The 13415-nt window shown below is 37.1% G+C and overlaps 1 protein-coding gene across 1 annotated transcript in view; it reads left to right on the forward strand.

The window, feature by feature from the left end:
* lhfpl4a (LHFPL tetraspan subfamily member 4a) overlaps positions 1-9556 on the forward strand; it is a 29920-nt gene extending 20364 nt beyond the window's left edge. The window contains exons 3-4 of the mRNA XM_023405276.2: positions 2344-2360; positions 3568-9556. Of these exons, the coding sequence (XP_023261044.1) occupies positions 2344-2360; positions 3568-3621 (71 nt within the window). The 3' untranslated portion in view covers positions 3622-9556. The remainder of the gene's footprint in view (positions 1-2343; positions 2361-3567) is intronic.
* The last annotated feature ends 3859 nt before the right edge of the window (positions 9557-13415 follow it).

Consider the following 13415-nt stretch of genomic DNA (forward strand, 5'->3'; position numbering starts at 1 on the left):
ACTGTTTGGCTTTTGGTTTTTGGCTTAAAGGCAAAAGACACCACCCTCCAAAGATGTGGTGTATGTTGAGACAGAGTATTGAGTTGCTTTCAGACAGCGAGCCTCTGATTGACAACACTGGTGCTCTCTGTAGCAGAGCTACGCCCGATCCTACCAGCCTGCACAAAATAAGCACGCTTGTTTTCTTCTGATCCAGTACACGCCTGGTTCTACGGCCTGATGCTGCTTCCACATCTGGACCGATTGTAGCACACACACAGAAAATGCTCTGGCTGTTCAGAGGATAACAGCTGCAAACTGCCCAGAAGTGGACATATATGGGCCAGAATTGGGCCGAAGACCCAGGCATATGTTGGGCCAGAAGTTTCATTTTGCTCTCTTGGTAAAATAATCTCATCACACAGAGTGGATTGCATTTTGAATTGGGGAAACTAGTTAGCATTGTTACTTGATTAATATAGCTATTTTTGCTATGTAGCATTATAAACATTGTTATTATTATGGTTATGGTTATGGTTATGGTTATGGTTATGGTTATGGTTATTGTTATTATTATCTGCGGCCAAATAATCAGATTTTGAAGTTGATGTTGCTCTTACTCTCACTGCACTGTCTATTCTGTGCTGACGCAGAGGTGTATCACACAGTGAACTCAGATACCTTTTGAATCAGCTCCTGTATCATTCACTTCTAGTCGTTGTAGTTTCTGTGTTTGCCACGGCAACAAGTAGAAAAAAGTTGAACCATCATAAACTCTGATGGCGGCAACCGCCCTCCCTCTCTTTGCCCAGTTCCGTTTTACATTCAAAACAATGGAGGCACCAATGGCCCCCGCAACCTCTGAAAGCCCCTTTACTCTAACTACAGCCTCACTGCTTGACTGACCTGCCAAATATCTAATTATACTCACTAAAGTTGTTCAGGGGAGGGGTTTATTAACCTGGATTTTGCTTTTATTGTTTGTTTTAATGGACATATGATAAAGTGGAAAGAATAGACCAAATCTTATCCATCGAAAGATAATGATGTTTTGCAAAATTATACAACTATTGGCTGCTTGTATCCAATCTAAATTAACATGGTAAGGCTTTAATACCACATTACCATAAACCTGAATAGCAATATAACGAAAATAAAAAATGGCAAAGTGTATAATACAGTAATGCAGTGCCTCTAAGCGGGGGTTAGCCAGTCAGTCTTCCTCCAACTCTCATTTTGTGGGCCTTAGATGTGAGGCCATTAACATGAACAAGATTATCCCAGTTGAAAAATGACTACACTCCAACCTGACCACTGTAACTTCAGCCAAATTGCTTTCAGTGCTGTATTCAAGAGTGGGAGAGTGTCCTCCAGAGGGTTTCTGACAGTTTGCATGATGTTGCATCAGGACAGTTGAATCGCATTGTTTCAGCTGTATGAAAAGAGAGGAAGCGGAGGAGAGGAACGGCAGAAAAAAAAGGCGGTGGAAGGGCCAGAGTAAAAGATACAGTGCAAAACAATAAAAAGTCTCCTTACATAAGGATTGTGTGTTTGATTTGACTCCATAAACCCAATGTACAACAACACAGACAGGTACAAGAGCGAGAGGGTGAGAGAGAGGCAGAGAGAAAAAGAGAAAGATGGAGATCTATGACATAAGACATAGTAGACTGAGAGTGTGAGAGATATACAGACAGATAGAGAACAAGATAGAGTAAAGGAGAGAGGAGTGAGAGGAGGAGACCAAGAGATAAAGAGAGAGAAAAGTGACATAAGATGTCTCGGTTCTCCGATGGTCTATCTCCATGATGGTTTCCATGGTAACTGGAGATATTCCAGAGTGTGGGCGTGTCTTTTCTGTTCTTATCTGATTAACCTCACTGACAGTCTCAGTGATTTTACACATTTAACGCATCTGATTCTCCATCAGCTGTGTGAAGTTTCTTCTTTTTTTCTGCTCACATTTCCGTCATAGAAATAAATGTCCCTTTTAGCTTCTTTATGCCGACTGAGAACAAAACTGAGTGACAACCTATGGACAGAGCATGAAAGCAGCTGTTGTCCATATAAGGTGAAAGGTGAAAAAGGAAACTTTCTATGGGGAAAGACTACATCAGTATTAGGCCAATAATAAGACAAATATAGGGGTTTATATCAACATATGTAGAGTATGACCTGTGTTACTAATATACAAACAAAGTGTGGACATAAACTGGACATAGGTTGCAAAAAATGTATTTTTTGACCAGTAATGCTGAACTCATACTTACATAAGCATATTCATGTTTTGCACAAACATGCACTTTTTCTGGTCTTGCCTCACTGTGAATATGACAACACTTTTGTTCTTCTCTGTCCTTGCAGATTTTGCTGTGTCAAGGGTAAGTCCACTTTTGCTCTATACATTTCATGTGCATTAGGTTTGAGGAATACATAACACATTGCCTGCGTAAAGCCTCGTTAGCTTTCGAGCATTGTGCAGCTAAAAGCAAGGCCCAGTCACATTAGCTTATTAGCGGACGGCGGAACTGATCAGCAGGCCTATCAAACACCAACAGGATGCGTGGTGACTTCCTTTTAAGGGGCAGTGTGTGTCTAGCACATGATGTTCTGATGAGGGGATGGTTGCAACAAATTGCTGTAACCGTCCCCAAGCTACACAGCCAAATCAAAACAGACCATACAACAGGATTTTTAGATCAAAATAACCACTATATAACATATATGCGGCTAATCTTGTCCCATATCAGTACAGATGGAACCATACTTGCTCATTTTAACAAATAGTGTCTGAATAACAGAGAAAAATGCAAAAAGTGTTGCAACTGTCCCCAGTCTTCCCTAATACCTGTATCTTGAAAGATTTCTCCAGTGCAGTGGTTTCTCAAATTATGATATGCTGTCATGCTGATTTTATTTTAACAGCACCCATCCATTTTACAGATAAGTATTGGACTTAAAAAACTGAACTAATTAATGACTAAAGTATGCTAATTGGTTAAAATTTATTTTTATTCTGTTAAAATAAGCAGAATTGCTTTCATTGTAGGTATTTGGGGAAAGAAAACACAGATGATATTATACATTAATCTGTCTCTCATGTGCCTCTTATAGTCACTTGAAGTGTCTTCGTTAGCCAGAAGTTGGTGTTTGAAGTCTGAAACTTTCTCTCCACATTTTGTGGTTGTCCCTGGCGTGGCACAGCTAACTTCCCCTGTCCACAAAACAGCAGAACATGTTGAGGGCAGAGATTTATGATCATTTCACTTTCTCATTCTCCTTCCCAGGATGCAACTCTATAACAGCTTTTCATGGGACCTGTTTCACTGTTGCACATTTTATCTCCACGCCTCCAGTTTGTAGCACAGACTTTGTGTAAACCATTTAATCACTTAACAAAGCTGAGATAATTCTGATGACATCACTATGACCTCACTCTGGTGGGGTAGTGCTCCCCATGACTAGTAAACTGATACTGATGTGTAACATTGATGGATTTCTCCTTTAAATCTTACTTATAACCTCTTAAGTGTCCATTGTCTATGACACAAGTCCGTAAAGAAGAATTGTCTGTCTTGTTTTCTTCAGATTGAGGTCCGGGACAGAAGAGAGCCACGGTACGGAGTGCAGCGTCTTCACTGAGGGTATTGACAGCACGGGACAACTTCTCTTCTATTCTCTTCTCTTTTTTTCCTCTTCTCTTCATCCATCTCGGGCTTTCCTCCCCTCTCTCCTCTCCTTCTACTCTCTTCTTCTCTTCTCTCCAATGATCAGGATATCACCCAATCTCAATGCAGACACCAAGTGTACAGGATTCTGTAAGATAAAAAAAAAAAAAACAAAACACACTGGGATAAACTATATTTTGGAAAAAAAAAAAATTATAAAAGGTTGTACAGTGCATTTAACACTCAACTTTCTCAATGAATACCTTTATGATGAAAAGAAAAAAATTTACTCTATTTAAAGTCTTGATTTGTGTGAGAAATTCAATCCTTACGATGAAGAACCATATTGTCCATCTATGATTTTACGAAGATTAATTTCAAATCTTGCTATTTAATGACTTTGAGTTTGTGTGTCGTGTACATTCATAGCTTCAGAAAGCAGATTATTGATACTCCTCGTACAGTGATAGAGTCAAGACTCGCAATACAGCAGCAAGTCCATTATTAAACATTCAAAACACTTCAACCGGGACTTGTATGGCTCTTCATCTAAGGACTTTCAAATATGAGGAATTTAAAAGGAGTACCCCATTGCAGCTTTACAGAACCTAACATCTCTGGGAGATTCTCTACTGTACATACTGAACAATGTAAATAACATTACTGCTGACGAAAACAGCCGACAACAAAACCTCATCTGACTCTAATGCATTCGAGTATAGTATTTCTACCCTTGGTTTCAGTGTTCCTCGTGCTGGAAGAGCATCGAAGTATGTGCAAATCCATTGTGTTTATAATGACTCCTCACTACTGATTTTTAGTGGGAATAGACAGGATGGGAATAAAAATGGATATCTCTGCCGGATATTCCACAGAAAAAGCAGAGCACCATGAATCAAAGTGATTGTGTGCGATCAAAGAAAAAAGTCGCTTCCCCTGCATCAGCACAGCCTCAAAACAAGCCCCTTTACTGTAGTATTTCACCCTGCAGTATGTAGTACAAATTAAAATTGCTGAACCGAACTCGCAGCTGTCCAAGTCAGACTTAGATGTCTAGGTTCTCTACTTTGTAATACCCTTTTTCCAGTGTGCAGTTTACTCCAGTTTATGGTTCCAGCATACAGTGATCAGTTTACTCTACAAATGTCTTAAGACTGTGTGAATATGGCTGTATGAGTCGGCCTTCTCTCAGAGGGAAGCCCCAAGTGCTGCATTGTCTTAAGGTGATGTCACTAATATGCCTCTTTGCTGCTTGCAGTAGTCATAAGTGGGACAGAATCAGAGCGAATACCCCCTTAAAATGAAGTTGAAAGTCCTTAAAGAGTCCTCAAAATGTTGCCGCTTTATTAGTCGTGAGAAGATACTGTGACATGGTGTCCTACCATATAATTCTTGCAACCATCTTAGATACATTTTATAGAAATACTGAGGCCAAGAGTCCAAGTCCTCCCAAAGCACCACCCACAACCCCACAGCAAAGTGGCCAAATTCAGATATATTGGGCCTCATGCAAGAAGATTTTAAAATCGTACTTTTTTCTCTGTGAGGTTTGACATGTGATTGATTCAGCAAACGTGCCGTAAATCGCTCATTTCAACCTGTTCGTGAAGAGATGTGTGTATTTCATCATTAGCAAAATCAGTACCATTTCCAGTGCTACATAAGGCTGCCTGTTCCACTCATTCACAAAAAATGTTACCTAAGAGTAAATAATTATTATAATAATTATATGTACAGGTGCAGTGCCTGTTCAAAACGTGCCTGCCGGTAGCCTAATGGGAGCAATGATGGCATCACAGTTAAAGTGATGGCATTTATCTGTGTTCATTTTTTCATCATATCAAGTAACTCGTAGAAAACTGATGTTTGAAGCTTTCTCAAGAACCACTCATCCAAAAAAAAAACTTCACAGTCGACACTGCACTTCCTGGGGTCCTCAGCAATACACCTGCCAAGGTTGAAGTCGATCAGATGAGCAGTTGTCGAGAAAAATCTAAAGAAAATCAAAAAGAGATTCCTCCATTTATAGTTAGTGTTCTTATATTATTATACCATTATGTAAAGGACCCAAAACAAAGCCGATGTCGCATCACCAGAGCAGAAATGAAGGAGAAATGGTTTGACCTAAAGTAAGTTGCTAAAAAAACATCTTGCTATTGCAAAGGGATAGAATAGAGAGAATATGAGAGAGAATATTATGCTGTAGTTCATGTTGCACTGTCGAACAGGATATGTTCCCCTGAACAGCGACCTGTGTAAAGAGGCAGCTGCAAGATGAGCAACTGCTGAACTGTACAGCTATAAGTTGCCATGCCAACAATTATGAATAGAATCACGAATCCAAAAAAAGACTTATGAACCTATATCCATCCACACAATAAACTGGCAAGTTATGATGTTATATTTTGAACTTTTAATTGATTTGGGCAACACATTTAAACTTTAAGTTGCTTTTGATTGAGAAAAACTGATCTGAAGTATCTGATCATAATTGGTACTGGTGAATTTTGTATGTTGTACTTTCTAAATGAATTTGCAATTGCAAAACAAATATTTTCATAGTGTACTAATGATTCTTGCATGAGGCCCCTAAAGACTAATAATCCTGGAAGCAGCCTATAAAATAAGAAAAGCAGATGGCATGATCTCAGTTTCCTCAGCCATAGCTACTATCCTGGTTGTGGGCTCAGATGTTAAAAAAGAAAAAGAAAAGAAAAAAAAAAGTATTATTTCTGTAGCTTTCAGACATGCCACCAAAACCACCCAGATTACTGTTGCCCCAACAACAATGTACTTTGATGTAGCACTTGAGACAATGCCAGTGGTGTCATTGGTTGTTATGCCATTAATTATTGCTGACACATTGAAGACAATGATCATTGCTACACCAGCAACATAAATTGTAATTTGACCTGACAAACCTGATGTGTTGCTTTGATGACTCATGTGATAACCAGGGAGATACTGTAAATTGTGTTTCCTCTTTTCAATCACATGAACATGTTGCTGCCTTAAAGGAAAAAATTGGCACCTGCGCCATAAATATGAAAACATACCTGCAAGAGCATCTTTTCACTCGAGTTGACGCTGCTCGTATGAGGCCTGTGACTCACCACTGTACCCATGAGCACAGTTATGACTTCTATAGGCTGTATAGCCACTTGATATGTCTGCATCAATGACACTGACTGTCATGATATCAGTGACATTGCTCTAGGTTTGATTCGAGCATGTGACGAGTTGCGGTTACACAGTGCGACAGAGCGAGCGGGCTGCTGTAATTCAGAGCACCGTGGGGCTCTCCTCCCTCCCAGAGCAGCACTTCAGGCCAACATACTGTAACTGAGCCTCCCTAAAGCACCAAACCTGGGTCGAGTCACCGCGGGAATGAAATTAGCTGTGTAATAAAAGCACACGGTTAATTGTTTCATATGAGAAATTGGAAACGTTTTGCCCGTTTTGGGGGGAGAAGGCACGATCTTACTGTAAAACCCTGAGAGGTAACTGAATCCATTTCACTGAGCAATTCAGCCACACAAGGTGATCTGCGTTCTGTGAGACAGCTGCACACAGCATTGTATTTAACAGGCTACATCACGAGGAAAATACAGTCCGGTGAGGGACTGGTTATACTGTATTACGTTTGACTGTAATCCATGTTAAACTCTGGTAGGGATGCACTATTAACATGTTCATCGGGGACAAGTCAAAGTATTCATCTCAAAAATAAATTTACAAAACTACACAGCAAGAAATCAAGAATTTGACTTTTCATTTTACAAGTGAGGAATGGGTTGATATATTTTAAAATACCTAATTCCAGCCAGATGTTGGCTCAGAAGGCTCCTGAATGGGTTATCGATGCATCCCTACGCTATATACATACAATGAGCGGATAGCTAGATGTGCAGTGTGTTTTTTAGAACGGTAGCTAGCTAACTCTCAGGAAGCTGTGTACACAGTACTGTATTAAAGGCTCTTGATGGAAATGATCAACAAACACACACTCAAGTGGGACGATGCTCTTGTGATGTGGTCATCGCCAAAATGAAGCTTCACTCCACGGCATACCTTGTTAGCAGAGAGTCTTTGTTTTGGATGAAAAAGCACTATTACTACCACTGATTTTCCAAGCTGGGCCTTTAAGACAATATGAAAACAGCCCTTATGCTGAATCTAATGATGCTGTCCATGCAGGCTCTGCACAGACCTTGGCCTACATCTATCAACCGTCTTAGGGTAGGAGTGCTGGGCCCTCATTCAAGAAAAGTTTCTTTCACTTTAACCTTGAAGTAAATGTGCAAAGCATTTGAAAAAGTATGACAGAAACAACTCGAACAGAAAATACAGACCTCATCCATTTGGTATAGCAAGAAATATGTTTTTTGCCTTTGATATGTACATGATGATTTGAGAAAATCAGTGCATTTGCTGAGACATTAGCATGGTGATTTTTTTATATCTAAAGTTTGCATAAAGCAGGCGCTAATGTCTCTCATGCGGTATATATTGTGATTTAGACATCTCCTATAGCGTGCATCTCTCATTTGGAATTACTTTGACGGGCCCAGGACAGATTTTATGACAAATCTACGAAAAGAAAATAACAAAGGAAAAAAAAAGCCCTGAGGCCTAAGCGGTCATGTCAGGCTTCCAACCATCATTACCTATGTGATCATTGGTCTGGTCTCCTCTCCGGGCACTCTGTTCCTGAGGACTTGACGATGAACTGAAAAATACCTTAACAAGGAACTGACAATACCTTAACCCCGATGAGCACATATTTGTACCACTCCAGGTGCCTCTAAGAACTCTTGATTTAATTCAGACGTGGTGCAGAACCAGCAAAACAAGTAGTGACACTGTAGTTTTTTCTACTAAAGACTACATACTCTGACTGAGCTCTGACGCTAGATGGATTTTACTGCAGGTCTGAGGTCAATTCAGTTTCAACTCGAACAAAACTGAAACTAAAATAATTACGAATAGTTTTCCCCGACTATTTAACTTGATTTGGGGAGACATTTTTGATATTTACAGCTAAAAAAAAAAACTGTTGACTTTCTTTTATTTTCAGTTTGTCATTGGACTCCAAATCTGAATTCACCTCAGTCTTGAACCATCTAAAGATGTGAAAAAGAATGAAAAGCTTATAAAAAAGGACACAGTCGATGAGAACTAATTTCCGGTCTCTAGCAGCAAACAGGATGTTTGTTGACTATGTAAATGTCATTGATATGTCAATGATTTCATCATAGTTTTTATCATGCAATATCATGTATAAAGACATAATGTTGGGGTGGGATGGGTAGGGGGCAAAGATGAATAATGTCCAGTGACTTATGTTATGATAATAGTTGACTTTCTGTTAACTCCTGAAATGCAGGTGTTGCCAAAATACCATTGACTATCATGTGTTGACATGAAAAAAAAGAGAAATAATCAGTTTTTGTTTTGTATAACAAAAGAATGATATACTGATATTTGTCAAGTACTTCTGATGAGATCTTTGTTTTATGTGTTAACTACAGAATCTTTCCTTTCTGTTATGGATTACTTTCTATGTATTTTTGGTATGATGTATGATGATTGTCGTTCTGTCACATCAGACTTAACATCTCAGATTCAATTTTGACTCACTAATGGATGACTGCTTGTTGAAATATCAACACCCAAAAATGTATGAGTCTATTTATAAAGTTGCTTGATCATGGACAAGTGGACAGAGTCTGAAAGAGGCTTGTTGCTTTTCATGGATTACGATGACATGCTGATTTTGATTTGAAAATTATAATGTCTAATTAATTCCTATTTGTGTATAGTATTCCAACTCACCATGATGACAATTTCTGTTATTGAAACACATTTTGAGAGGGTCGAATAAAGATATTTTACATTCAAAATCATTATTCCTGACTCAATGAATTAATCAGTTATTTATGAATTTAAAGCAAGGCAATAAATAAACACTGTTCTGGTACATGCAGCTCAAACACAGCCTATTATTTTCTACCAAAGAAGGATCCTGATGTCTGTGACCATCTTTACGCACAAAGTTGTGGTTGAAACTGGACTATTTATGTAATTAGCAGCAGCCAGAGCATCCATTTCTGCTGTAGCAATGAGGGTGAGTCACACAACCAAAAATATCACATGGGGCTACTGTACACAGATGCGCACTAAGAGGGTGGCATAGCCCGAGACCGCCTGTGACTTGGAGTCGACAGCCTGTCACAGTAAGTACCTGTAATTCATCAGTGGGTTTTTCCTCTGTGTGGTCTGCTTTCAGCAACTACCACACTGGTCACCCAGCAGCTTTGTGTTGAATCCATTTGTGAAGTAGGATGAGACTTAAGGAACCACAGTGCTGGCTCCACTACAGGACAAGGAGCTACTTTTAGAAACCTTAAACGTTTCACTGCCATTTCGGTTTGGAACTCAAATTAATTCAACTGAGACTCAAACCAGTTACAATCAAAGCACTGCAGCCAATTCCAAATGATACATTGTAGGCTACCATTTTAGCATTGACAAAACAATCTGCACGGACATTGTGAAGGCTGTATAGGGAACAGGCTATTAGCCCCACCACAGCCCAATATATGAACCATACCTGCTAATACTGTTTTTATGCCTCTGCGATATTCAGGGCTGGAGGCATTATGTCTTCTTGTTGCCCATCCATCGATGAATGTGATATCTCATGAAAACTTGGAGGGAATTTCTCAAAATTTTTCACAAGAATTCACTTGGACTCAAAGATGAACTATTTTGAATTTGGTGATCAAAGGTCAAGCTTACCAAGGTCCCATTCTGGTAAAAAAAAATAATGATACTTACAAGGATTGTCCAGCATGAGAATACTAAATACAATCACCAGGAGGAAAAAGGTAATGTCAATATCAGCATCACTTAATTACCAACTTCTAATTTCATTTAGTGTGAAGGAGGAATAACAGTTCACAGGCAAAACATGCAAATTCCACATAGAAAAGCTGTAGGGACAGGGTTTGAACCCAGAACCTTCTGACTTTGAAGTAAAAGATATAACCACGTCATAGTATAAAATGGGCAAAAAAGGGCTGTTGGCTAGTAAAAAAAGGCGTATAACGTCACAGTATAGTAATGCATAAAAATAGCAAAAAAACATCATAGTATAGTAAGGCATGAAGAAAAATAAAAAAAAAAGTAATTGTATATTAAGGGTACAATAATGTCAAAACACATCATAGTATAGTTAGGCATAAAAAAAAAGAAAAAGAAAGAAAGAAAAAAAATCATAGTATAGTAAAGCTAAAAAACCCAAAAGAAAACGTCATAGTATAGTAAGGCACAACAACTGTCAAAAATCGTCAGAGTATAACAAGGCATAAATTGACAACAAATCATCATAGTATAACAAGGCATAAGACGTTATAGTATAGTAAGGCATAAAAATGTCAAAAATTGTCATAGTTAAATATGGCATGAAAATGAAAAAAAAAGTCATAGTATAGTAATACATAAAAATGAAAAAAAAAATGTCACAGTTTAACTGGGCGTAAAAATGTCAAAACACGTAATAGTATAATGAGGCGTAGAACTTCATAGTGTAGTAAGACAAAAAAAGGCCAAAAAACTTCATAGTACAAAACGGCATAAAAATGTCAAAGATTTTCATGGCATGAAAATGTCATAAATACGTTATAATATAGTATGGCATAAAAAGTCATAAAAACATCATAGTATAGTATGGCATAAAAAGTCATACAAACGTCATAGTATAGTAAGGCATAAAAATTCATAAAAACATCATAGTATAGTAAGGCATAAAAAGGTCATAAAAACGACATAGTATAGTAAGGCATAAAAAGTCATAAACACGACATAGTATAGTAAGGCATAAAAAGTCATAGTATAGTATGGTATAAACAGTCATAAAAAAGGTGATAGTAAAATAGGGCATAAAAAGTAATAAAAACGACATAGTATAGTAAGGCATGAAAAGTCATAGTATAGTAAGGCATAAAAAGTCATGGTATAGTAAGGCATAAAAACGTCATGGTATAGTAAGGCATAAAAAGTCATAGTATAGTAAGGCATAAAAAGTCAAAGTATAGTAAGGCATAAAAACGTCATAGTATAGTAAGGCATAAAAAGTCATAGTATAGTAAGGCATAAAACGTCATAGTATATTATGGCATAAAAAGTCATAAAAACGACATAGTATAGTAAGGCATAAAAAGTCATATTATAGTAAGGCATGAAAAGTCATAAAAACGTCATATTATAGTAAGGCATGAATAGTCATAGTATAGTAAGCCATAAAAAGTCATAGTATAGTATGGCATAAAAAGTCAAAAAAACTTCATAGTATAGTATGGCATAAAAAGTCACAAAAATTATATCGTATAATAAGGCATAAAAAGTCATAAAAACGTCATAGTATAGTAAGGCATGAAAAGTCATAGTATAGTAAGACATAAAAAGTCATGAAATGTGATAATATAGTAAGGTATAAAAAGTCAAAAAAGTCATAGTATAGTAAGGCGTAAAAAGTCATATTATAGTAAGACATGAAAATTCATAAAAACATCATAGTATATTAAGGCATTAAAAGTCATAGTATAGTAAGGCATAAAAAGTCATAGTATAGTTTGGCATAAAAAATCATGGAGTCATAGTATAGTAAGGCATAAAAAGCCATAAAAATGTCATAGTATAGTAAGGCATAAAAAGTCAAAAAGACGTCATAGTATAGTAAGGTATAAAAAGTCATAGTATAATATGGCATAAAAAGGTCATAAAAAGATCATAGTATAGTAAGGTATAAAAAGTCATAAAAACGTCATAGTATAGTATGGGATAAAAATTCATGAAAACTACACAGTATGGTATGGCATAAAAAGTCATGACAACGACATACTATAGTAAGGCAAAAAAAGTCATATTAAAGTAAGGCATGAAAAGTCATAAAAACGCCATAGTCTATTAAGGCATAAAAAGTCATAGTATAGTAAGGCATGAAAACTCATAGTATAGTAAGCCATAGTATAGTATGGCATAAAAATGTCATAAAAACGTCATAGTAGAGTATGGCATAAAAAGTCACAAAAATGTTATAGTATAGTAATGCATAAAAAGTCATAGCATAGTATGGCATGAAAAGTCAAAGTATAGTAAGGCATGAAAAGTCATAAAAACGTCATAGTATAATAAGGTATAAAAATTCATAGTATAGTAAGGTATAAAAAGTCATAAAAACAACATAGTATAGTATGGGATAAAAAGTAATGAAAACGACATAGTGTAGTATGGCATAAAAAGTCATAAAAATGACATAGTATAGTAAAGCATTAAAAGCCATAGTATAGTAAGGCATAAAAAGTCATGAAAATGTGATAATATAGTAAGGTATAAAAAGTCAAAAAAGTCATTAGTAAGGTATAAAAAGTCATAGTATAGTATGCATAAAAAGGTCATAAAAAGGTCATAGTAGTATGGCATAAAAAGTCACAAAAATTACATCGTATAATAAGGCATAAAAAGTCATAAAAACGTCATAGCATAAAAAGTCATACCATAGTAAGGCCTGAAAACATCATAGTATCGTAAGGCATAAAAATGTGAAATAGTTTAGGCAAAGAAGGGCTACTGAACCCGGATTCGAACCCCAATCCTCTCAGTACAAAGCAAGAGTCCTAACCACTACACCATGTAACCACTTGCTAATGCAGGGCCTAACAATGTCGAAAAACATCATAGTATAACATGGCGTAAAATGTAAGG

This window comes from Seriola lalandi, unplaced genomic scaffold (assembly GCF_002814215.2).
Source record: "Seriola lalandi dorsalis isolate HSWRI2012SDOR001 ecotype SW California unplaced genomic scaffold, Sedor1 jcf7180002054269, whole genome shotgun sequence".
Lineage (NCBI taxonomy): Eukaryota > Metazoa > Chordata > Actinopteri > Carangiformes > Carangidae > Seriola > Seriola lalandi.